Below are 26,928 nucleotides of genomic sequence, written 5' to 3' on the forward strand. Positions count from 1 at the left end.
ACTTTTGCCTTCAGAACTGCTTTAATTCTTCGTGGGGCATGTATTCAGCAAGGTGCTGGAAATAGACTGTAGTCCATCTTGAGATGATAGCATCACACAGTTGCTGCAGACTTGTTGGCTGCACATCCATGATGTGAATCTTCTCTTCCACCACACCCCAAAGGTGCCCTATTAGATTGATCTGGCCCCAGACAGGATCTGATGGCTCTTAAATGCTGTGGAGACACTTTGCTGGGAGGGCGTGGATCCACTTCTCACTCAAAAGCAATTCAAAGCTGTTCTAACATATGTAATGGTAATTTTTCTTTTTAATTTTTTACCCACTATCCCTCCTCAGCACATGTCCAAACCATTTCAGCCTTGCTTCTCTGTCTTTGTCTCTAAATCATAGGTAATTTTTGTTGGTCACCCCCAACAAAAAATCTTAGCATCTTCAAAACCTCCAGCTCCTGTTGGTCTCCATCTCCAAACCATACATCAAAGAAAGTCTCACTACCATCTTGTAAATTCCCCATTTCACTTTTGCTGCTCTCATTGTGATGCTCATCTCCAACCACTCAACCTTGCTTGCACTCTCTTCTTTACTTCTGTCCACTATCTTTGCTTCGGATGATTGACCACCAAAATTGAATTTGCTTTAAATATGTGTTTGGCTTTTTGGCCTTACGTTTTTTTCTTTTTTCCTTTTTTGTTATGGGGGGTGGGATCAGGGTTACTACATGAAATCTGTCAGTAGGTGGCAGAGTTTGCCAAGCACAGCGGTAAACGGTGGAGCGTGCTCCACTGTGTCCATATTTATTATCTTTTTTTCTTTCTAAAAGTCATTAAAGATCAGCTTGAGTTTGACAGTAATAATCTGTATCTTCAGTATCTGAAGATGAGTCCTCACCAGGTCGGCAGGTTACTACAGGATTCTCCAACAATAAAAGCATCACACCTATAAAACAGGAGTATAAATAAAACAAACGCCATTCTGTATTTTATGAAAGGGGACTCAGCTATACTGTGTTAGGCTGAGTGTTACCCCAGTGCTTTACCTTGATGACGCCGTGGTATAGCCCCGGCATGTGCGCTGACTGTTTTGCATGACATGTCAGCGCACCAATCAGTTGCAGAGGAGCTGATTGAGTCTACTTCCCTACACTGGAATAGCTGAGGGGAAACGGACGGACGGCGATCGCACACGGATATCTCATCATCAGCAGAGCCTGTGCCGTCAGATCGCATCTGAGAGACCTCCTAGATACAGCGGGCCATCGTTTCTCTTTCGACCCGGTCACAGTGTCTGCTGCAGGGAGATGGCCGGTATTCTGGCGTGGTTTTGGAATGAGAGATTCTGGCTCCCTCACAATGTAACCTGGGCTGACTTAAAAAACACAGATGAAGCAACGTTTCCGCAAGCCGAGGATCTCTATCTGGCTTGTCCTTTAGCATTCTGCATCTTTATGATACGACTGGTTTTCGAAAGGTGGGTCGACGCGCACATGCGTTAATCCAGGTGGCTGTGATACGGTCTTCTATTGTCGAAATATTCCGGCGAACGATGCAGCACACCCCGCTGTCCATGTGTGTCAGTCTGGTACCTAAACAATGGCATCTTGTCTGGTTAGCCCACAAATCACTAGGGTGATCATCTTTCTTTCTGCAGGGCCGCAGCGTTACGCGCTGTCTGCATTTGATGCATCTGTCGAGGCACACACACATGCACACGCTGTGCAGCCAAGTTACCATACCTGGCCAATCCACTCACCGTCCTCTTAGCCCAAACCATAATTTCTGCAAACCATCGTTCTAAAAACCGGTTCCTTTAACCTATCTTATCGGTGGGGGGTTGTGTTTTGGTTTTTTTCACTGCTCCATTTGTGATGTTTTGCATGTTGCATCATCATGTGTCTGACAGTTAAACCACGATGGTCTCATCACAGCAATGCTTGTCATGAGAGTTTCTTTACAAAGTAGTGAGTGAGGCCTTACATTTTCACACTAAGCCCTCATTTACGCTCAGTAACAAAGTTAAAATGATCCGATGATGTTTGACTTGCTGGTGTTTCATTCATGAAATATACGTCTGTGTAAGCGGAGTTTTTAATATTAGTATTAGTATGATTATTTTTGTCCATGTAGACAGCCACGTGTTAACTTTAGCAACTGACTGTCAACTCTTGTGTACTTCCTCACCACATCTTGACTAACAAGTCACACTCTGGTGTCATTTAATGTTTCTTCATAAATACTACGTGGATACTACACTTCAGCAGTTCAACGCATACGTGTTTTTTCCCCTCTGTGTTCAACCGTTTGTGGTCAAAAGATCTTTACAGTACACTGTTATTCAGCACCTGCAGAGAAAGAGTATGCATCACTGCTCCAGTGTCCTTAATTTAAAGAATAAAAGAAAAGAGACTGAGTCCTTTAATATGTAAATGGTGTCATGATCTGGTTTTTGCAGGTTTATTGCCAGACCATGTGCCATGGGCCTGAAGATCCAGACTAACGGGCCGCAAAAAGCACAACCCAATGCCATCCTGGAGAAGGTCTTCACTGCTATAACCAAGGTTGTCCACGTTTTCATTTTTTTTCTCTCATTATCATTCAGTTATAGCTTAATAACTGAACTACACCTTGACAGCACCCAGATGAGAAGAGGCTGGAGGGTCTCTCCAAGCAGCTCGACTGGGATGTGCGGACCATCCAGCGCTGGTTCAGACAACGACGCAACCAAGAGAAGCCCAGCACTCTCGCCAGATTCTGTGAGAGCATGTAAGACAAACTATAATCAAGACATTCCTCACTTAGCTGCACGCCATGTTTCCTCTGCACGTTTCTTTTTCTCTGTAAACATCAGAGTTTGTGCACTGGTGCTTAACTTTTGGTCACAGTTGTTGTGAGTGTAGTCATTTGAATCGGCTGCGCTGTTTTACCACTTATCAACAACACATCTGTGACAGCAGTAAAAGCAGGCATGGTTAATGATTTTATAAATCGAGCTTGTTTCATGTCTCTGCAAGTTCATTTTCATACTGTGTGAAACGGAAGGTAAATTGTGTGGGTGCACATACTCATAAAAAACAAATTAGGGAAATGGAGGCAGGAATGTAAAGGGGAAATTTGAGGGCTGTAGTGAAAGATGCTCATTAAAATCTTCACCTTGCTGGAGTTTTTTTTTTTTTTTCCTTTGACCATCAACGTCAAACTTAAAGATATTTAATTTATGGAGCAAATTGTGACATTTGAGAAAATGACACAGAGGACAGCAGAGAGCCAAAATAATAACTCAATCTGAAACAAAATTGTCCTGTCCAATTTGAGAATTAATAGGACAAGCATAGCACAAGATAGGAGACGAGATTTGGATTTAATTGAATTTAAGATAAACTCCTGATACTGTTCAAGTTGTAAGCCAATCAGCCTTTCTTTTGGATCTCACTGTCATCTCATGGAGTAATTATTTCAAATAAATCAAGACTAGAACAGTGAGGGAAGAAAAGAACATTTTAAGATCTTAAATTGGGATCCTGCTAAGATGAGAGGGAGGCTCTTTCTCAAGAGCTGAATTGATGTTAAATTGAGCTGAGGCGATATATTATGTTAAATTTCCCTCTCTTCCAGTTAGTGTTATGTTGAGTCTTCAACTGATAATCAATCAGCGATCATTTATTTAAGCTTTGTGGTCAAATCGAAGCAGAAATGCTGGTGTGGTCCTTTAAAAGCTTATAAGAGGGCTGCTTCAGTTTTGGTTAGGCAGTGCTGTGTCTTACACGGCTTATGAAGATTGCAACATAAATGCTGGTGCTGCTGTTGGATAATAGTCCCAGTGCGAACCAGCAAACCCACTCAGTCTGTAATAGAGAACTGGCTAATCTGCAGTAAAGCATTTGCCATCAGGGAAATTGTAGTTACTTGGCGTGTGATGTTAAAGGCCAACGAGCGAGTGTCGCTGTCAGAGCAGAGTCATGTCTGACACCGGTAGAGCAAATCTGGCAGTTTGAGACACAGGGAGCCTCACATCTTCTGATCTGCCTGAGGCTGCTGTTCACTCAGGAGACCACTGTCAGCTGATTAGACTACTGGACTCTTGTTACAAGCTCAAAGACGAATCTGAACAAAAAAATAAAACTAAAAAAATTTGAAAAGAAAGATTCGATTTGTGCCTCTATGAAATATGTAAGGGCTTTTTGTACATGCTTTGCTGGCATTCGTTCGTTCAAAGCAACACCCGTGCCGAAGCTGTTATCTGCACTCAGCATAATTGATAGCAGACAACACGGGGCTTTGCAATAGTTTGTCCAGGTTGTGAGTCTCAGTTGCCCACAGTGCAGTCCTCCAAACGGGCTGGCTTCAGTCCTTCTAGCAGTGATTGTGCTCTAATTAGGCCCTCATGCACAGCTGTTGCAGACTGATAGGATTCTTTGTCTCTCAGTTGTCATGATGGCTGATTTGGTGTCTGTTCTTTTCATTATGCAGACTGGGAGCATGTAGTAGACGCATTTGGTCTGAAAATAATGAAGGCTCTGCATGGACTTTGTCTCCCAGCTATTGTTACCCAGACAGACTGCAAAAAAAGAGAGAAAAAAGTCATCCAGTCAAGTGCAAGTGTACTAATTTTTTTTTCTTAGCAGCAAACCTGCAATAACTTTGTTTATATAGAAAGCAACAAAATCCAGAAACAAATGAAAACTCACTCTGACTAAGAGGCTTCACAGTAAATTAAGATTTTCCAGTGTACTTGGGGAGTAGAGCCCTTCCTCTTTTCAGTTCTTGGTCGTTACAGGCTGAGGCAGGAGCTCGCTTTGATGTGCTCAACAGCTCCAGTTGTCTGATCTCATCTTCCTCCATTGTTCTTCATCGTTGCTTTCACTGAGAACAAAGAAATTATCATAAAGAATACAATTCCCACTTTTTTCCTTTGTTTTAAAGACAGTGGCATAGAATGTCTGCAACTAGAGTTAATATTATAAAATAATGATGATTTTTAACCTTATATTATCTATCTCAGGTGTCCCTTAATATTTGATGCATAATTAAAAAGACTGCTACTAAATCCAAGTAATTTTTTTTGTTTGTTTTCCATATTACAACCAATTGAAGTGGATAATTCAGGGAGTATTCTTTGGAAATACACAAATTCCTATCAGGAGGTAGATAGGGATGCAGTTTTTTCATCTCAGCACAGAAACTAAAAACAGAAGCAAAGCACAAACATGTTCTTCCAAATTAAATTCAAATATTTGAATTTAAATCTCATCTTTTCTTATTTTACTAAAGGACAAGTAATAAAGGATTGTTTGCCCTCGTAAACATGAAGCATTATTTTTGATTAAAATACATCTGAAATATATAAACTCAAAGGTTTACTTATTCAAATAATTAATCATTGAGGAAAATATGCTTGGTTTAAATTGAATGTATACCAGCCAAGTTAATGTCATTTGAACACATCCAATTAAATTCAACTTTTTACATTGTGCTTATGCAACAAAATTACATAGAAATGTAGTCAGACTACTTAAAGTCAGCATTTCAAAACATGTTCCAAAGGCAGAATCTGGATATCAGCCAAACCGAATTTTCAACAGCAGTCCCTTGATTGATACCTTAATGGTTCAAGCATCCCTTAAGATTGCATGCTATTATTTCAAATACTACAAAAAAGCAACTCCCTAAAGCAAAATACAAAAGAAAGCAAATCACATGAGCATCTGTATTCTGATTTCATGTGCAGAAATGGCAAGCTGAGGTCGTTATTGCAGTTCTCTCTAGTTTTTGACTATTGTAGAGAAAGTTTTAAAATCCAGCTCTGCTTTTAGGGGTTTCAGATAGCTGTGTCTTTAACTGAAAATGCAGTTTCAGCAAAGGACATCCATCTTTTCTATACAGTCTGTGTTTTCAGTTCATTTTCATGTGGGTATTATTGGTGACGATGCCTCATCTAAAGCTACTTTCACGAGGGGTTCGATTTCACGAGGGGTTCGATTTGGCTGAGTTTTGACACCAGATGCCCTTCCTGACAGTTCCTGGAAGCAAACCGGGGCTTTTCTCATCTAACAGTTTAAAAACTGTTAGATGAGGAATTAACCAAAATCATTTTCAGATGGATAAACAATACAAACGTGCAAGAATACATGCACTGAGTGCACATTGAAACCAGAACTCAGAGAGAGAGAGAGAGAGATGCAAAACATAATGACCGCACCAATATAATTGCAAATAAATGAATTAAAGGTAAAGCATATTAAAGCAAGATCAAAACCAAATAAATCAAAGTAATAAGAAAAGAATCAACTCCAAGACTGTCCAATTTACATCTAAAAATATCAATAATATTTCACTTTTAATTGGATTAAAAGTATATTATCGAAAATGAATTGATGCATTTAAACTCTCCAGAAATATACCATTATCAGCAGCTGAGACTACCAGCATCCTCATTACTGCTTTCCCTCTAACAACACGTAGGTGTGTTATTCTCATACACTTCAGAAGCAGTTTGCCAGACTCCAAGCTGACAAGTAATAACTATGATTGTGCTCAACAGATGCTTTTAGGGCAGCTGAGAAATGGGTCATTTACATGTGCATATCAAAGAAGACGGCTACACACGTTATCCCTCAGACTGCTCGCCATGTTCCAGCACCACGTTAAAACAAACTGGCACTTAACAAGCTTTTACTTTTCAGTAATTTTTAAAATCGTGTCTATGTAATTAAACCAAAGTAGACAAATATACATAGGTAGGAGGGGCACCTATTAATACCTGAAGAATATCAGAGCTGTTACTGCTGATCTAACTGCAATGAGGGGACAAAGCTTCCTGTCTGGTGAGTTTTGATAAAGCTGGAGACTCATGCCTAATTGTTATGTTGAACAGTATGAATGCAGACAATTGCAGCCAGCTGGTGCTCAGGCTTCCCACCTGGAAAAGTGACAAAGGTAAATTAAATGAGCCAGTACGATCTGCTTTTTATGATTTTATTCCAACACTAGGCGCTACCTTCAGAATAAAAGCAGCCTCATTACTGAGTTTTTAATCAAATCAAAGTCACCCCTGCAATTATTTCCTCCCTCAAGCAATGTCCTGTCTAAACAGGTACATTTGAACTCACCGTGATTAGTTGAGCTGTCTAAATTTGAAATCCAGCCTTTCATCATACGTATAAAAAACCCCAATTTATTAAAGCGTGATTAAGCACTTATAAAAAGACGGTGTTTGTATCCGAGCATTACCTTAAGCATATGTGTTGTATGAACTATAGTTTGTATGCCTAAATTTGCATAAAAATAATCCTATTAACCACAGCTGATACACGGTATTGTTTAGTTAAAAGTATAATTGGCTCATAGCTTTTCCATCGAGTGCACCAAACACACAGCAGCTCTTAGATAATTAAATTTAAAAAAGTGCCAGTTTGCTCAACTGTCATCATCAATTTGAAAAAGTGTAACTCATAATGACAAAACTCAATCGGTGCCTGACGACAGGGAAAAAAAACTATTCAAAGGAAGCATTTGTGAGTCATTGTGATTTCACATATATAGCAGTGATTCAGTAGCACTTGTAAAAGACTCTTGCAGGCTTCATCAACCAGTTGCCATGCAACAGTCTTTACTGTGTTTCAGGTAGACTCGTCCAGCTGATTTGCTCTTACAATACTGTTGATCAGACACAAAAAGCAGTTAATGATGGCTTCCACAAGCAGCATGTCAATGTGGTAATAATTCCTCTAGTATTCATCGCGAGTAACAGCTCGCATCCACGTCAAAGGAGCGGCTCTGCTGCGTGTTCCTGCACAGAGGAGCCGATATGGATTTACCTTGTTCTCTTTTTTTGAGCGTTTATGTAATGTCTACATTCATGGAGTTTCAGGGCCTGCAGCTGTCAAAAGGTGTTTGATTTGAGGTCATTGTTGAAACAACCACACCGCGCAACCTTTAAAGTATGCAAATGCTTGTTTCACATGACAGGATCCACAACGTCTGTCACAGCCGTCAGTGGATGCTTTTTTTCCGTGTCATAGAAGTCAAGCTCTGCTTTGTTCCTCTGGTTCGATTCGTGGAGTTATACAACTGTATTCAAAAGAGTTTATGCAATCTAAAAATGCAGAGACATACCTTTACACTCAGGCATCTATAGCAACTTATAGTAATCAGCTGAGTACAATAACTAGTGTTTGTGTTATTAGACTCACTGTCTATTGGGCTCAAGAGGTTTTCTACTAACTTAGAAGATGAGTGAGTCAGTCTAGTTCATATGAGGGTGAAAGTTCAACCATACATGTGCGTAAGTGTGTGTAACAGATAAGAGATCTGTATATCTAGAATAAAGCACTTTGTGAATGTAAATTGTGGTGTAAAAAGTCAAGAAATACTAGAAATACTCTGTATCAATCTCAATCCATTTGCCAGCTTTTGCCTTACTTTTTTTATTTATTTAAGTTAACCACTGCAAATATTACTGCTGTTCTAAAAGAACTGTGGAAATCTCTGTCCATCTGTCACCTGTTTGGTGTGTGGAGATGCATTAAAAAGGATACTGTAAGATAACAGTGACATCTCAGAGGATTTAAATATTTAATGAAGTCATCACTGTTTCTCCTTGTGGGTTAATTTGTCTCCATTTAGAGACACAAATGAAATAACTGGTGTAATGTAGCTTGCACAACTATGGAAGCTGCATTGGACCAATTAGGGGGCTTGCTAAGGGGCCAATCTTGAATCATTCCTCCCAATTGATGACTGGGATAAGTAGGATGTATTTTATAAGCACATCTTTGATCACTGATGTGTCAGCTGAGTTTCCTTCTTGTAAGCTCGGAGTCAGACCTCGTGATGACTTTCCCGATCATTGTGTAGCTGTGGTTACTGTAATTTATGTGCAGGGTTACATAAAGCAGAGAAGGGTTGGGAATGGACAGAGTGAGTGTTTTTTTTCCCCCTCCAGACCTCACAAGGGAAGTCAGTGACGTCTTATTTTCATCGATTTGCCCTAGACTGCAGAGTTGAATAAGAAGACCTTACACCACTTCCAGTTCCTAATTATAGGCATAGCAGCCACATTGTGTGCCACAGTGTGTTGCACCAAGGGATTAAACAAAATAAACAGCATACAGCACGAGTGGTATTACATCAGATTCTGGAAAACATGTTGGGATGCAGGTCATTATTCTCCTCAAAATGGTCTCAGAATGTGTTTTGTTTGGATTCTGTAGAAAACAGAAATCAATGTGGGAAAAAAAAGATAAATATAAACAACTGCAAATATGTGTGCACTGCAGAGCTAGAGGAGGCTGTCTTTAATACTAGTGTTGCTCCAGACTAGACCAAAACTGAAATCCACTGCTGTTAAACACATTTTTTAAGGTTACACCCCCAAAAGAAAAACTAAAGATCACAAAAATATCTAGATTTTTGTGGTCAGATGAGTCTATAGTCATGATGTTTTTATTTGTTTCAGGTGGAGATTTACATTCTACTTATACATATTTACCTACGGAGTACGTTTCCTTAAAAAGGTAAGTTTTACTTAAAGAAGAGTTTCTGTAACAGGAGCTGGATTTAATATGGATCTGTGAGATGTGAAGCTATTTTCTAAACCACTTAAAGTATAACGGTACATGATCAAATTGAATTAAAGTGACTAATTTTATAAAGACAAAAAAAGGAAAAGGGAAGGCAGCAGAGGAATAAAAATGGCCTCTAATCAGTCAGGGGGGGTTTCTGTGTTACTATAGTGACATGTAGTTTTTAACAGCTGGAAGCCAATTTTCAAATGTGCTTGTGTTGTGTGTCGTGTTATCCCGTGTAAGAAGGGCCAACTACTAGTACAAAAACAAGGACATGAAATAACTGAGATGATGACATTTAAAGTGGTCATCACAGCTATTTAATTAATTAAGTGACTTTGTCATTGTTGGAAATTGTGGCTTTTCCTAAGGTGAGTACTTTAAGTGTGTTATCAATAAAGCATGGCTTTTTTAAAATGCCCCTTTTTTGACATATATGCACCATTTAATCAGATGTTTAGCTTAACTTTTAGGGTTACCATATCTAAAAGTATACCTGTGTAATGATAGTATTCATATTGACCATTTTTCATGTCCTGTTAAAAGATATTTTTACCTTCATGAACATGTATGCACGTATGTGGTGCCCTAAGCCTACTATGTATAGTTTAGGGGCTTCCCAGTGCTTCCAGTTGAAACGGCTTTTCCTCTTTAAAAAGCCTGAAATTCCAGCAGACACTAAAGGAGCGACATCAATAAGCCACACTTCGTAGAGTTCATACATTTATGGTAACAAGCCAGTTAAGCAAATTTGACTGAAATATGTGGCCGAGATAGGTTTAATAGAGTTCATGCATAAATTCATGAAAGTCCGTATATTAACACAATCACAGCAGTGGCTGAGACAGAGTAGGAAAAATCTCTCACAGACACAAGTTGCATGACGAAGCACTTTGTGAAAATAGTTAAGTCCCTGGCAGCCGCTGCTGCAGGCTCCAGCCTCTGCGGGATTTATTAATAGAGCAGGTCTGGAGAGGAGTGCAGGAGACGTAAACTCAGCCCCAGTGATGGGTCACTGTTTGCTTATAACACATTTTTTTAGCATCTCAGTTGCCATCACTCTTCTCATCTTTACGTCACTACTCGAGATTTTTGTCTTATGGTGGTCCAGCTTCATTTATGAGCAGAACATAGCAATCTAGCATTTATTGAGTTTTATATAAGCCAAAGAATTACTGCTGTCATTGCCCCTCAACAAGTCAGTCAAAGTTTAATAATATTTTTTATTATATTGTGTGATTTTATTTGTCTAAGGTATAAACATACTATTCTCATCTCCTGTAGACTCCATGGTTATGGAACACTAAAGAGTGCTGGTACAACTACCCTTACCAGGTAAACATTTACTCTGCAATGTTTACCCATCCTTTGCGATCATGTTACAGCATTCCTGGATTTACTACCTATCAAATATTTAGTTTAACTCTGTTGCTTTGTGTGTTTATGCAGCCACTGACTGTGGACATCCATTATTACTATATACTGGAGCTGTCTTTCTATCTGTCGTTGCTATTTTCCCAATTCACAGACATCAGGAGGAAGGTAATTATGAGCACATGTCATAAAAAAACACACATCATGCATGTCCAGTGGCACAAATCATCATTTGTTTGTTAGAAGGGAAAAGAGAACAAGGTTATTTACTTACTTATTTAAGAAAAACGTGTTGTTCTTATGCAATTGTAAGTAGCACTATCACAGAAAAGACATCCCGATCCTTTTGTGATTGATGTTTAGTCTGTTTTAATCAGTTTGATTGTATTATCACTGTATAAATTAACTCAACTTTAACACGAAGCCTAAACACTTTATTCTAACTAGTTTACAAAAACTTTCCTCTCATTTTCCCTAGCTGAAAGTTGCTTTTCCTTTGATAAACTACATTTAAATAACCCCTTCAGCCAATGACTGAACTTACAGTCAAAGGTGACTTTATTAGGTACACCTTCCTAGTACCCGGTTGGACCTCCTTTTGCTTCAGTGCTGCCTTAAGTCTTCTTGGCATAGATTCAGCAACATGCTGGAAACGTTCCTCAGAGAGTTTGGTCGATAATGACATGACAGCATCGCACAGTTGCCGCAGGTTTGTCAGCTGCACATTCATTCATGTGAATATCCCATTCCACTACATTCCAAAGATGCTCTATTGGATTGAGATCCAGTGACTGTGGAGGCCATTTAAGTACAGTGAACTCCCCCACACCATTACAGCTCCACCACAAGCAGTCTGAATCATAAATACAATGCAGGACTGATCCATGCTTTCATGTTGATTATGCCAAATCTTGACCCTACAGTCCAAATGTTCTAGCAGGAAGTAATTTTGGTGAGGCCGTGTGAGTTGTCTCCTATTCTTAGCTGACAGAAGAGGAACCCAGTGTGGTCTTCTGCTGCTGTAGCCCATCTGAATCAAGGTCCAACGTGTCACATGTTCAGACGTGGCCTTCTGTATTCTGGTTGTAGCCAGTGGTTATTTGAGTTACTTTTGCCTTCCTATCAGCTTGAAGCTGTCTGGTCATTTTCCTCTGACCTTTAGATGACTGTGTGGCGCAATCCCAGCAAGTCAGCATTTTCTCAAATCCTCTGTCCAGCGTGTCTGGTACCCACAACTATCCAGTGTTCAAAATCACGCTTAAATGCATTGAGTTGCTGCCATGTGATTGGCTAATTAGATAGTTACATTAACGAGTAGTTGAACAGGTGTACCTAACAAAGTGGCCACTGAGGGTATAATGTGTCACATTTGACAAAATGATTTGTGTTGATGTGTTTCAAGTTAAGGCACATGAATACTTATGTGAGACATACATTTATCCTGATGATAATAACAGTGTAATAGAGTCGGCATTTCGACTTCATACAACAGAAGTGATTTATTAAGAATAGCTGAGATATATGCACCTACTGGCAGTCGAGACATTAGTTAAAAAGGAATCTTTTTCTTCCCAGTGTTGCAATAAATCACCATAACCGAAAATCCGTATATTATTAAAAACACTGTTCTATTAAAAAATAGGCTATATATTTTGCTTATCTGCAAGCAGGTAAATAAGTCTTTTTTTCTCATATTGTCGAGGTTGACTTATTCTATTGCGGTGGACTTTCTTGTACACAAATTAATAAATTTATATTTGTTATGATTTATATAAAATCATAACAAATATATCTTATAGTTTATATGTAAAATAAATGCGTAAGCTAATTTAGGTTCTCTCAAACTATTATTTTACTCAGCTAAAGCAGTTTTTTTTACCAGCTTTTATGTTTATCAAGTGTGTGTACTCAGTAGGTAAATATATAATCCTTTATCTTATTAGCGTCTTATATTTTAGCACTGTTCACAAAAACACAAAAAGGATGACATTCAATTTTCTGTTTAACTATTAGGACCAAGTTTTTGGTTAAACCCTAGAACCAGCTTCAATACACTTCTATATACTACTCTGAGATTACTGCAGTCACACAGAGCATATGTCTAGTGGTTTTATTGTGAAAGGTTTTTGCACGTACATAGAACAAATCAGGTTTCTGGCACAGGTCGCGCAGCTACAACAGTGAAACTTCATGCACAGCACCAGGACTCTGGAGGCAGCTCACCTAAATGGACTGCAGTCTGTTTTTAATGCTCCTGTCCTGTTCAAATGCTCTAGTTTTATATTCAGTTCACATTAAATGTTGAAAAATAATTCACATCAGCGCACAGGTCATATGACAAGTATGTATAGTAAATGTCTTGTCTATGTTTTGTATTCACCTGTTAAATGTAAAATCTGCTTTCACAAATATTCAGGTCTATTAAAGTGTATCTATGCTCATTTCCAGCTCCATATTTCTAGACTTAACTCTACTAAAGCTGATAGCAATCTTTGCTCTTCAAAATAATCCTTCTCCTGGATTATAGCGCACACCCTCAGTTCACCCATTGTCTGAAATGAGCCATTTTAGCTGATATGTCTGTGGAGCTACATTTAAGCCAACTTTTTTCTTTGTTCTGATTGGCTAGCATAAACAGGAGGAGTGTGTATAGCTCCTCTCTTTGATATCATATAGATTCATCAGTAGAAAAAACTGTCTGAAATAGAGCGATTAAAGCGATCAGAAATTGGTTTGGGCTTATAGGGCGTGAATGCATGTATGCTGACTGATTTAAAACTTGTATATATCAGTCACTGTAACTTTATTTGTACAACAGGAAACAAAGTAAAAGATAATAGCAAACAATCCCTTTATTCTCCTCTGTGCATTCTTTTAAAGAACCAACTTGGTCTGTGTCTAAGCTGAAAGTCAGTCCATGGAAGCATTCAATCATCTTCATCCCACTTCATCTTTTTTTTATGAAAATGGCCACACTTTTGGCTCATTAAGCATCAATTTGCATGCCTTCCAGCCATGATCGTACTCCTGTCTCCACTCCATCCCAGCTCTGCCCTCTATTCAAACACACTCCGCTCACTGCACCCACAGCAGCAAGCAGCAGCAGCCCTCACGATGCCATGCTGTGTATGCCTTCACTCTGTCATCTCTTTGTTGACTGTTGGCATGTTGTCTGTTTTTGTTTCTCCTTTCAGTTTTTTTCATGCACAGCACTACGCTGAGGAGGTCCTCTGCATCCCCTGCCAATTTCAGTATGTTCCCCCTGCACACTCTTGCCTTGCTTTCACTCTCTATCTTGCATCATTACTCTTCCTGCTCATCTTCTCTCCTCATTCACTTGCCACTTTGGACTGGTTCTGGGTGCTTTAAGCTGCCATCCTCGGATGATTCAGTAGCTAAAGATTTGTTAGAGGAATGCTCCCCTTGTCCCCGGCCCAGCCCCTTAGTCATCTGGAGCTCTATTCAAAGCTAGAAAACCTAACGGCTCATACCAATATCATTAGTTGTGTAGTTGCAGCAGGGATTGTATTGAAGAAACATAGCTTTTAGCTCACTTTCAACTCTAAAATTTCATTCAACACTTAAATGTTTTAAAACTGCAGCCCTGATATGTTTAAGGAAGATAAAGAAGCACACAGGGCCCCGTTCCACCAACACTACACCACACTGTAAAAAGGAAGATCTTGCAAACTGTTTTCTCAGTGGGATCTTCCCTTTTTGAGACACAGCTGTGCCTGAGATAGTAGGATGTGTGAAGATCTAGTTGGGGTTTTTTTTAAAACCCACTACTGCAGAAAGTGTTGATAAATGCTTGGGCACTGGGGGTGTGTTTGCTATTTTTGTTTGCATAAATTGTAATATGTGCAGCATGCAGTCACATTTTAAAACTTCTTCCTATAATTATGTGACATTTTGCTGGATGCTGTTTCCCCAGGATTTCCTGATCATGTTCCTGCACCATGTGGCAACAATCTCTCTGATTGTATTCTCCTATGTGAACAACATGGCACGAGTGGGAACTCTGGTCATGTGTCTCCACGATGCAGCTGACGTGCTGATAGAGGTGAGGATCGGGGGAGAAACTCAAACACTGTGGATGGATAGATGGGTGTGTGGGTAGAGTGATTTAAACACAGTCTACACAGTATGAACAACACACCATACCATGTAACAACAACTCTATGCATATACTATATGAACAAAAGTACTGGGCTGCCTACACATTACACCTACAGGAGCTGCTCAGCCATAGAAACCTATGCCACAAATGGTACACAGTTTTTGTGTGAAACAGTGGAAAATTTTATGCATTGAGCATCTCAGCAGTTTATGTCGTTAGCCACTTTGTGGCTTTGTTCCTGAACACTTCCACTTTGCAATTATGCCATTTACAGTTGATCGTTGAGAGTGTGCTTGTGAAATTTCTTCTGAGAGCAAAGAAATCTCACCGTGCCACACTCAGTGAGGTCTTTATAACGATCCACTCTTTCACCAATATTTGTAAAGGCAGACTGCATGTCTAGGTACTTGATTTTATACACCTGTGGCAATGAAACTGAAAATGTCTGAATTCAAAGATGAAGAGGTGTGGTCCAATACTTTCGTCCATACAGTGTAGACTAGATCTAAATTGCGTTGCTCTTTACAGTCTAGGCTGAAGGTATTGTGGTAGTTAAATGTTTTTGTTCTTTAGCGCATTCAATTTGCAATACAAAGCTGGCTACTAAATTAAAAAGTCAAAAGAATGAATGAAAAAACTACAGTTGTTGTCTGGAGTTTACATACACTCATCATTGGCATGACTGTTGTAGTAATTTTGGGCTTTTAATTATTTCTTTGATCTCTTTTCTTTCTGGGGTGGAATGTTGTAAACCATACATATTTAATGACGTTAAAAAAACAATAACTGGGTGCACAAGTTTTCATTTATTTTGGATTTTCTCTTATCCACACAGGGTCAAACTTATTCATATATTATTCACTGATATTTGGGTAAATGTCCCCATAGCAAGATGCATCTCAGCGAAACACTTTTGGTAGCCATCAACAAGCTTCAGGCATAATTCGGGCCAATATTTGACCAATCATTGTAGCAAAACTGGTAGAGTTCTTTTAAATTGGTCGGGTTTCTTTTAATCGTAGTCCACCCATTTTCAATAGGGTTGAGGTTGGGGCTTTAGGAAAGCCATTGAAAGCCAGGTCCACCCATCATTCCACCCTGGGAAAAGAACAGTTCAAAGAATATCATTAAAAGCCCAAAATTGTTGTGACATTCATGAAAAACTGTATGGGTAAGATGTAGCCACAGAGATCCCAAATATAAAGGTCTTGGATATTACATGACCACTGTGGTTCATTTCATGGTTTATGTACAAATTCACTGAGTTTGGTGACAATTCCCGTTTTGACTAGTGTCCATCAGTATTAAATGAAGAGCAGGATTAGGTTTAGAGGACCACATTGTTTTTTAAGAGAAATGAACATATTTGGTTTGTCAAAATCAACACCTGGTTTAAATGGTAAAAGACAAGAAGAAAAAATGCCTGGCACAAAACCTGAGTAAAGCAATGACCCGGTATGACCTATGGATGACAAGAATATTATGTTAAAGAAAAAGTCCTGCACACCAGGTCAAAAGCACTCAAAGAGGTAAGTCTAGAGCAAGCACAGAGAAAACACTGTAGTGCTTCAGTTATGGCTCGCTTACATTTGTCAGCAGAACTGGCATGCCAGCATTAATCAATACTTTTACTGCTGACCGAACTAAAAGGGTGAATGTAGGGGCACACAGGAGCATTGTGCATGCATCCAAACCCGTTTGAAGGCATTTCTTTCTTCTGCAAGACAACAACCCCACGCATCCAGTGAAAACATCCTGAAAGAGCCTTTCAGGATAAAGAATACCCTTGCCAGTCATCTCATCTCACCTGATCTTGTGATCAGTCACCTGATCTCTACCTTTAGTAGACCCCACAACAAGCAAGAGCTGAAGGGATGGGAGAGCGTCACCAGGGACGTGGCTGTTTAATTTCCGCAAATGTTGAACATGAGGATTTTGTTTGACTTCATGTTTATCTGCACAGTAGTACCCTAATCTGACTACACTACGTGCTAAACAGGCTTTACCTCCCACACAACTCTTTCGGCATTGATGTAACCTACACACATTTAACAGACTTTAATGTAGTGTTTTTTTATTCAAGCTGGAAACACGAGTTTTTTCCATTTTTATTAATGTTATTTACATTAATTTCTGTTTGTTTTTTAACCCCAGGCTGCCAAGATGGCCAACTATGCCAAATGTCAGATACTGTGCAACTTGCTATTTGCAATGTTTGCTATTCTCTTCATAAGCTCCAGGCTGGGAGTTTACCCCATCTGGTGAGTGTTATTTGCTTCTTTGTTGTGTACCATAGTTAGCATCCTTCTAAAGCCAGGCTTCAGTGGAGTTGTGTTAGCCTTTTGCGTTTGCATGCATGTGCTCACACACCTTGCGCAAAGTTTGTTTTTTTTTTAAAGCAGATGCCTAAGTTGCTCTGCTCATTTTGGCAATTCATCTCTGAAAATTTAGCCATCAAGATCTGAGTGGCTTTTGTTTTTCTTCTTTTTTCTGCACAACAGTTTGCAGTTCAGACAGAATCTCTTTGAATTTGTGTTGCTAAGTAATAGTTACTATGGATACCACAGCTTTAACCTCTCAAAGAAAGCCAAACATATCAGTAAATGAAAAGCAGATCATTATGGTTATTGGTTTATCTTTGAAAACTGTGTCTAGAGTTTGATGGGATTGTTAAAAACATCAAAGTGATTTCCACTCAAAAAGAGCTTTCATCGTTTTGTGGCGCTGCTACCTTTAATTTATTCGGCATTATAAAGTGGAGTTAATCCATCCAAATTTCTGTAACAGAAGAGAAGATTAATTAAATGTTTAAAAGATTTAATTACTCTCTAAAAGCTTAAATTAATTTCTTCAATAACTTTGCGAATGGCAGTTATTATTTGCCTTTTTTGACTGATATTTGCAGACCATACGTTTATTTTAGTCATGTGCATGGAAGTCATTCCACAGTCATCTGTAGCCTCAGCGTTATCACACCTTTCACAAGTGAAGAGAGACGTAATTTAGTTTTCCAGTCAGGCAGCTGCAGCCGTCTGCTTTTCTTTGAGATACCATCGATTCTTGTTCAGCACAAAAATGCTGTTTTGAGTTTATAGAATCAAGATTGTCTTCGATAATTAGGGGCTTTCTGGAGAAGTCCTTTGAGAAATATTTGTCAGTAAAGTCTTTTTTTTCCAGAAAGAAGCTTTTAGCCGGCACCCCCACATCCTCTGTTCCTACTGTAATATAATGCTCCCATACGCTACATTTTAGTCAGCCCCCACCACACCCGTAGTAAAGTTGTCATTACTGTAAAGCTGTTGCCATGGCTTCAGTATCTGGAGGATGATTCACAGAACGAATTGGAAGAATTGTTCCAGGGTTAAATTTAGACCCTTAAAATTTCAATCGTGTGTCATGTGAAGTTAGGCAGCACACTGCTTTTTCTTACAGTGCCAACTTTAATTAAATTTTAAATTATTGCTCTACTTATATTGAACTATAAATAAAACACTCACATTTCTGTCTCCCATTTCATGAAACACCTGGATTTTAACAATATGTTTGGAGCAGAGCTTTCTGTCTTTGGCTTTGTGAACTCGCCCCCAGGACACGCCCTAATTCACCAAATGAGGGGGCGTGCTTTAGTTCTTTATGTCAAGTTAACTTTCTCTGTCTCCCTCTGTTGCTATGGAAGGATTTTAAACACCACCTTGTTTGAGAGTTGGGAGATTATAGGGCCCTACCCATCCTGGTGGGTCTTCAACCTGCTTCTGATCATGCTGCAGCTGCTCCACTCCTTCTGGTCCTACCTCATAGTGAAGACAGCATGCAGAGCCATCTCCAAAGGAAAGGTGAGTCACTAAACCCAGCTCTGCTTTCAAGTCCTTTTGCAGAATCCTTACCTTTGTATCTAGGGTGCTGTGCTGCTAGTGCATCTATGAATAGTGCGTGGTGTTCTGAGGGGCCGTTTTTTGACTTTCTCTTTCTGTTTTCTATGCTAACCTGCAACATTCAAGGTGGGGAAGTGGAATCCGTTACATGTAAGTACATGACATTTTGTACAACTTTTAGTTTGACCTCATATTTCTTGCAGCTAATGTGGTTACTGGCTGAAAGCTTCTTATTCATGCTATTCACAGTCCCTGAGGGGGAAAACTCCATGCTTTTCCTGTACCACCCTTTTGCAACTTCCTCTGAAATATCTGAACCTCTACAGAATGGATTGACTCATAATTGTGGACAGACATTTGGGTTCCCTAGACAATCAATCCAATTAGGTTTGGTGGTCATTTAACTCATTTAACTTTTTAACTGGTGCCATTGTCATCAAAGCACCAGAAGTAGGAAGAGCTTAGTAAATTGTGTTGTTTTAGCGATTTCCGTCCACTCGAATAAATTAGCTAAACTTTAACATGAATCTCTTTCTGTGTTCACAATCTTCTAGTGGATTTGAAAACCTTGCCATGTCATATTGGCGAGTGTTTCTATTGTTAAGAAGCATGAAAGGCCTCTGTTGAATCACTTTTTAAGGACATTACGTCCATCGTGTCATCAGGTTTTTAAGCTTTTTCAGTAAATTTCACAGCACATGGTCCCTATTGTGCCAAGGTAACTGAGACCGACAACAGATACATTGGTGCTGGCAGTTTAGCTGTTGAGCTCTCACTTTACATAACGCAAGGTCGGCAGTTTGAATCCCAGCCTTTAAAGATTTGGCGTTTGTATTACTTTATTTGCTGCTCACCTTGATTCTCGCATCAAAAAGTTAAAATGTCCAAGGCTTTCCTTTATCACCAGTGACAAAACTGATGACATTCCTGTTAGCCTCAGCTTTAACGTGGCAATGTTACAGTTTTGGGCTTTTAAAATGTAATACAGTATTTTTTTCCCTTTACTAAAATATAATACTTATATTTGAATACATCTGAACAGCTTTAGTCACTGAAATCTATCCAGTAGATCTCCTCTGGTGGAAACTCTTAACTTTGCCACCACTACACGCTGTTCTAAAGTCAAAGTTCAGAATTACTTTTAAGCAGTTGTGCTGCTAGTCTGTGGATGTTCACCTAAAATATACATATAAAAGACAGAAAATTGAAACTCTGTAAAATCTGAATACTTTATTAAAAATATGTAAAATATAAAATGATGAGGACAAAATAGGGCACTCAAAGTGCAATGATAAATTAAGTTTATTAAAACAATACTATGTATAGGCAAATAGTCTAAAGTTTTTAAAAGTTTTTAGGAGTGATCTCCTGTGGTGCATCTTGGTGGAATGAGTCGTTTGCTGAACGTGCTCCTGTGGCTGTCCAGCCTGAGATAGAGAGAGGGGTGTGAAGGATTGTCCAGTATTGCTGGTAACTTGGACAAGCATCCTCCGTTCTGAAACCTAGGATGGCACCAGCCACTACAGACTTATAAACCTTATAAAACATCCTGAGCACCATCTAGCAGATGTTCAAGGAGATGGTTTTGACCTTTCTTGTAGAGGGCTTCTGTGTTTTTAATAAAATCCAGTTTACTGTCAGTGTGAGCACCAAGGTAAACCTCGCTGGTATTCTCATCCTCCTCATGTCCACAACCATGTCTCATAATAATTAATAGATTTTTTCATCTTTAAAAATGAAAATCAAAAATTTTGTTATTTTAAAAAAAAATGTGATGAGCCAGCAGACCATCTTATTTCAGCCTTTGACATCCTGAGCACTCTAAACATTTTAAAGAGGCACAATTATTTTATCGAATCTTGAGGAAAAGAACTCTAGTAAGTATGTACTGCCATTAAACTCAGATCCAGCACAGCAGCTTTTCCTACCACATGCCAAGAGTTGATATTCAGGCACAGAGGTAACTATGTAAAGGATGAGGCTAAAAGATTTCCTGACACGCAGCATCACAGTTGGTTCATAAACAGTAATCATGAATTGTAATACGCTGTGAATCAGTTTTTTTAATCGCTGTAAATTTTGTGATGCAGGTGTGCGCTGCAGGAGTTTAAAATTCCAGGTTGCTACGAAGGAAAAAACAGAAGAGAAAATTGTTTAACTCATATGACAGTGCACTTGACTAAATTTGAATCTATGTGTATTTTGAATAAAAGCCTGCACAACATTAAAGTAGGTTGTTTTAAAAAGCAAAAAATCAGCTTTGTCCGTGTCATGTTTCAGTTAAACTGTCCAACATGTGCCCATTTGTTTATTTTCTCTAAATCAGTGTGGCAGATTATCTGAGAAATGATATGATAATCATATTCATATGGCAATAAGCATGGTAAATGTGTGTTTTGGACTGCTAGAAGGAAACAGTTAAACAGTCACAGTGGCTATTTTTTAATCGTTTTTTAACATTTTACAGACAAACAAGCAATCAAACCAGAGGTCTCCGTATTTCATGTTTGCGAATAGATGTTATAGCTTCTTCTTCTTTTTCTAGTTTTTGCCTGATATTGATTGGCAGCTCCCGTTTTACATGCAAAATCCATTTATAATACCGTTATGCTTGGCTGCCTCAGATAATGAAACAGATAAGAATTTTAATGAGGAAAAAAAATGTAATCTCCAGCCGCCCCTTTCTTTTCCGCAGGTGTCTAAAGACGACCGCAGCGACATCGAGTCCAGCTCTGATGAGGATGACAGCCCACCGCCAAATCAGAAGCACCACACCAGCGCCACCAATGGGACAAACAAAAATCACGGCACCAACGGCTACCTGATGGGAGCCCCGTATCCCGACGAGCACTGATATCACAAGAGTGGAGCCACGCTACAGACACCATCAATTCTTCTGTGTGTGAGAGTGTATGAGAGGGTGTGAGAGAGTGTGTGTGTGGTGGGTACATGAACAACATCGCCTGTCTGGAAGTTCTGGATAGATTTAGCTAAATGCAGTTTTGTTATTGATTCTTTACTAATTTCCTTCGACAGTTTACTCTCCTCATCTATATAGTTACATCAAACTGCACTCAGTGAAATATCAAAGCACTCCTATTGATACAACCCACTCTCTGTTTAACCAGTGAATGAAAGCCTTTCACTCTATGGTGTAAGCATGCTACTCTAACATACAGTGGTCTGGCATACTGGGGGTGTGTTTTCTCCTATGTTTGTGTCATTCTATGTTATTTATTTATAATTTTTTTTTATAAATAAGTTTGCAGACTGTAGTTGGACATTTATTCTACATCTACAACATTCTTTGATGTCAGTGTTAAAGATGACATACTCCTGAACAAGTAACAGTAACGAGTATTAGCAAAATGCTAAAGACCTGGGTTTACTTTTAATGCTACACCTCCAAAGATATGCCACAACTCACAAATGGATAGTTATGTGACATTCACTTACACTTTCAAATTCATTCTCCACTCAAACTGTATATGAGATGTCAATAACAGTATTATGTGTGTGCATCAGACATGGCTAGATGCTGTATTCCCTGTTGAAGCATTTTGTTAATTATTCTGGTACATTTCTGGTAAGCGTTACATTAAAGGCCATTTGTCCTCTTTTGAGGCACACAAGAATTGTTTGAATAGTTCAATAAAAAAAAACAAAAAAACCATGAAGATTGCAAATATGTGCGAGTGTGTTGAATAAGCTTAATCGTGGAGGTAGCATGGCTCGTAACTGCAGTGTACACAGTTTGACTGTGACAATTCAAATTGCCTGCTGTGAAAAAAGGCTACTGTGAGACACATTAACCTCAGTAACACAGACAGCATTCAACCTCCTCCCATTGCTTCTTTGTGCACGGTTGCTAAATGCCTCAAATTTATACTATACTGTAGATCTGCTGGAGTGTTAGGGTGAGGTTAGGAACCTAAATGCTGGACACAGAGGTTGACAAGGTCAACACAACAACAAAAATATTGATTGGGATTCTCAGAAGAAGATAATACACATTGAAATGTTACTTTTGAATACATATTTTAAGGATAGAAGTTATTAAGTAGTTAGAGCTGAATAATGTGCAGATTCGATACAAAAGGTAAGAACAAAATTGAGATGTAAAAACAGAAGCACGAGAAACAAACATATGGAGCACAAATATATTATTTTACGAAGTAAAGACAAGCCTCTGTGGACACATACAGGACATACAGACCCACCAATAAATGGGGCAGACAATCACAAAATAGGTAAGTATTTAAGTAAAGTTTATTTACAGAGTGCTTTTCACAGACACAAAGTGGTTTCCAGCACAAAAAGTAAAAATTAGGAAATGGGGAAAAGAAAAGCAGTAAGCAAAACCAAAAGAAAACAAGAGAAATAGAATAGAATAGAATAGAATAGAATTCAACTTTATTGTCATTGCACATGTCACAGGTACAGGGCAACGAAATGCAGTTTGCATCCATCCAGAAAGTGCTTTAGTCGTGATATAGATATATTACAAGAAAACTAGCATTCATAGTAAAGCAGATAGTAACTGAAAGACAAATAGGTAATACCTGGCCTTGAAGAATACCAAGAAGCAGGATGACAGAGGCAGAGGAAACCAGAAAGGAATGAAACGAGAAGCACAGCCAAACGAACTCATTTAACACAAAATATGGAGTGAAAAAATCCAGGGCTAGGACAATATCTAATACCCCAGAATCCTAATAATGAAAAATAATGCAGTCTAAATAGGTTTTACATTAAACAACTAATACTCCATTAGAAATTTCAAGGTCAAATTAAACTTTATTGTCATCTCTGCTATATACAGTACAGTATATAGAGAGACGAGACGACGAGGCTCCAGTTCCATTCAGTGCAAAAGACAAACAATAAATATAAGAAGAGAAATAAATATACAGTTCAAGGTAATAGGATTAATAACAATTTAACATTTACAATTTACAATTTGAACGATTTAAAGTGGCCTTGAAGTGATTTAAGGTGACCAGCATAGCAGCTTGTAAACATGAGCAGGATAGACAACCGATGGGTCTGACTTGGTTCAGTTCAGTTTTGTGGGATGCCAGCTGGTTGTGTGTTTGGATCACTTATGCAAACCAAACTTACCAGATTTAATTGATTGGTCATGTAAACTTTCAAAGGAAGATATGTTTCATACCAAGTAGCCAAAAAAAAAGGAGAAACTGCCAATTACTAAACTGTTATTACCAAATAGACATGAAATCAAACCACGCAAGTCCTTATAGAATAATTATTACCAAAACATCACAACCTAACAACCTAAAAGTATTAACTTTACTTACTTTCTTTAACTTGAAACTCAGCTGGTTTAATTAGTTGAACATTATATAAAGTAAATCTATTTGGACAGACCTTTTTGTGGTTATATATTCGCCCGTCCTGAATCGGTTGCACATAAACCTGCTGCCTTCCAGCTTGAATTTACACTTGCAGCTTCTTCCTGTTTTTCCACCCCTCTCATTGGAATTTTCCTTTGGCGCAGTGCATAAAGCTCAGGTGCTTTGCGCATGAGTAACTCTGGGAGGAGTGTGGTCAAAGTTCCAGGTACAAAGTCAACAAACAGCCACAGTCTTAAGATGAAGGAACCCACCACCACCTGCTCTGTGAGTATTTATTTTTGACTGATCGCACAACTTCCACATTCAAATCAAATGTTTCAGGCACTCACGGTGTATTATTTATCACTTTTCAGTATCACCAGCTCTATCAAAATGCGAAACAATATTCAAAAAATGGGGAATATTTCTGCAAAGAGCTCGTGTCCGTTTTCCAGCAAAGGTACGCTCACTGTGGTTAGAAAACACCTGAGTCACTTTAGGAGTTACTGTTTGACCCAGTTTTTTTTTTTCTTCTTCTTCCTTGCTGCAATCTTTTTCCTGTTCCAGGGCAGAGTTGGAGCTTACTTACTCCAAAGGCCTACAAAAACTCGCGGGCAAACTCATCAGGGCCTCCAAAGGAATGTCAAACAAGTAAGGGGGACACTGTCTTTTGTCAGTTTTGTGTTTAACATGACCTCTTCCTGGGACTGACTGCCATGCAGCGTACAGGAATAATAGTGTGATGAGCAATAACATGCAGCCACCAAGTTAGATGTGATCAAAACACAGGCAGGTGTCAGGCTAATTAGCCCACAGCTCTAACCTTTTCATGCTGGCTCCCCACTCAGTTCCACCCACGGTGCCTGGTGTCATGTGTCAGATGAGATGTACTCAAGAGCAGACGCCCACAGGTAGTTTTCAACCTGAGTTCACCTCGAGTCTGCGCCAGTCGAATGATTAAACAAATGTTATCTTGATCTGGAGTTTAAATGCAGATTTATGTCTTCCTTTCAGATCAGTAGGAAATGCATTTCAGCAGGAAGCAATTCTGGAAATACGACAAGTCTTAGACGAGCATAATAGGAGGAAGAGGCCTGTATGTAATTCAGTCTTTCCTTTTATCAAAATCTCACTGCTACAGTTTCCAGTGATAGCACAATGTGCCACTCTTTTCTAGCTTGACAGTGCCATTGAAAGAACCGGAAAGCTTGTTACTGCTAACTGGAGTGAGCAACTGAAGGTAAGGGTGTGTTGTAAACATATACAGGGACAGGAATTGGCTTTGGTGGAGCTGCTGAATCATAAAGCCATAAAAAGATTGTTTGGGGAAAAATATGTTGACCTGTACAGTTAGAGAATTACTATAATGTGGATACCTGCAAGAATGCATTAGAATGCATGCAGAACTCACAGGTCTGATATAAGCTTTAATAATATATGTGTTTGAACAGTTGCATGCCATTAAAAGGAAGGTCATGCTGAGGAATTATAATACTTTATGATTTTGTTTGATGAAGCATTATAAAGTCTGGAATTGTGACCAACCATAACCCTTCCTCCCTTTCAAAATGGGTAGATTTATCATTAGTCACTGTGATGTTTGGCCTTATGAACCATAATGATCATGCATAAAATGACTTTGTTGTGACAGTTTCCAGGAACTTTTTCGCTGCAATGCAAATCTGAAATAAAGCTTTTTTTAACACATGATGCATTCGTTGAAAATGTTTTGAAAAATAACAAAATAAAATAATAGAATAGAATAATAAAGTGTTTTTGTAGAGTGTAAAATCACATATCTACAAAAATAAACTCACAAGATGCCAAGATAAATTATTTATTTTTCAAATTCAGTCTATCCCTTTTGACACACAGCATCACAAAGTAGATGTTATGCTATTTAAAGTTCATAATAATATATTCATTTGATTTCTTCTTTCTAAACTAGATCAAAAAGAAATTAATTGGACTAACAAGAGAACACGAGGCTTTGTTCAACTTTGTTGAAAACAACAAACACATCTCCACTGAGAAAGAAAAACAGAAGGTACAGAATGTGTCATACTGTTTTCATCACTGCAGTCTTTTTCACCATGGGGGGGATACTTACTGGAAAAAGCTGTCAGCATGGTTGCTAAAGTTTTCTCTCTGTTCTTGACTCCAGATGCTTAACAGGCTGACTAAGTCAGCAGAGATGCAGGCGCGGGTGGATGAGGAGTACTTTAATATCAACATGGAGGGTCATCAGATGAGACTCAAGTGGGAAAACACATTGAAAAACTGCTACCAGGTGGAGAAAATAGTTTCCTACTTGTCATTTTGTGGGCATTTAGCTGTTCCTCTTATTAAGAGTGGCTCTTTATGAGATAACAGGGCTCAGTGACGTAGTCAAGAGTTTTTCATTAGTGTGAAAGATTTCACTTCTGATTGTTGGGTTCCAGAAAACTCTGTAAGCACTAGGTCAGCTTATCTCCCAGGACAGCATGTTCTGTATTTTGAGCACAAAAACCACTGAACATCCAGTTAGGTCCAGTCCAGTAGGGAAGTAAAAACGACTGTGAATTAATTTCACCTGCTGTGGTGCAAGTGGAAGTGACAGATCCACTGGAGAGACATAAATAAGACAACCTCCAAAAAGGGTATGGTTT

The 26,928-nt window shown here is 38.8% G+C and overlaps 2 protein-coding genes and 1 long non-coding RNA gene across 5 annotated transcripts in view; 2 read left to right on the forward strand and 1 right to left on the reverse strand.

The window, feature by feature from the left end:
- On the forward strand, window positions 1-22,612 carry cers6 (ceramide synthase 6). Of its 2 annotated transcripts, none has more exons than XM_025904019.1 (11): window positions 1-295; window positions 2,450-2,555; window positions 2,630-2,760; window positions 9,452-9,509; window positions 10,845-10,895; window positions 11,010-11,102; window positions 14,869-14,997; window positions 17,209-17,315; window positions 18,731-18,887; window positions 19,053-19,076; window positions 21,622-22,612. In XM_025904019.1, the coding sequence occupies exons 2-11, from the start codon at window positions 2,472-2,474 to the stop codon at window positions 21,778-21,780; spliced, it is 993 nt and encodes a 330-aa protein (XP_025759804.1). In that variant the 5' UTR covers window positions 1-295; window positions 2,450-2,471; the 3' UTR covers window positions 21,781-22,612. The 2 variants fall into 2 exon arrangements, with proteins under 2 accessions (XP_025759804.1, XP_025759803.1); XM_025904018.1 differs by lacking the exon at window positions 1-295 and adding an exon at window positions 1,058-1,468.
- On the reverse strand, window positions 4,231-24,405 carry LOC112844192 (uncharacterized). The gene is made up of 2 exons (XR_003216909.1): window positions 24,315-24,405; window positions 4,231-4,857 (listed from the first exon to the last, which is right to left on the reverse strand). It is a non-coding gene; the product is annotated as an uncharacterized LOC112844192 (long non-coding RNA).
- nostrin (nitric oxide synthase trafficking) overlaps window positions 24,350-26,928 on the forward strand; it is a 7,403-nt gene continuing 4,824 nt past the window's right edge. For both annotated transcript variants that reach the window (XM_005452961.4, XM_003447394.5), the window contains exons 1-8: window positions 24,350-24,565; window positions 24,655-24,740; window positions 24,848-24,931; window positions 25,129-25,191; window positions 25,295-25,376; window positions 25,458-25,520; window positions 26,229-26,327; window positions 26,445-26,570. In XM_005452961.4, coding sequence (XP_005453018.2) covers window positions 24,470-24,565; window positions 24,655-24,740; window positions 24,848-24,931; window positions 25,129-25,191; window positions 25,295-25,376; window positions 25,458-25,520; window positions 26,229-26,327; window positions 26,445-26,570 — 699 coding nt within the window. In that variant the 5' untranslated portion in view covers window positions 24,350-24,469. The remainder of the gene's footprint in view (window positions 24,566-24,654; window positions 24,741-24,847; window positions 24,932-25,128; window positions 25,192-25,294; window positions 25,377-25,457; window positions 25,521-26,228; window positions 26,328-26,444; window positions 26,571-26,928) is intronic.

Source organism: Oreochromis niloticus, linkage group LG16 (assembly GCF_001858045.2).
Source record: "Oreochromis niloticus isolate F11D_XX linkage group LG16, O_niloticus_UMD_NMBU, whole genome shotgun sequence".
Lineage (NCBI taxonomy): Eukaryota > Metazoa > Chordata > Actinopteri > Cichliformes > Cichlidae > Oreochromis > Oreochromis niloticus.

Bases quoted from the DNA above. Each gene is read 5' to 3' on its own strand.
- cers6 (XM_025904018.1), top strand. From the start codon at position 1,299: ATGGCCGGTATTCTGGCGTGGTTTTGGAATGAGAGATTCTGGCTCCCT. The intron at 2,556-2,629 runs GTTGTCCACGTT...ACACCTTGACAG, and splicing joins TCTTCACTGCTATAACCAAG to CACCCAGATGAGAAGAGGCT. The intron at 9,510-10,844 runs GTAAGTTTTACT...CATCTCCTGTAG, and splicing joins GAGTACGTTTCCTTAAAAAG to ACTCCATGGTTATGGAACAC.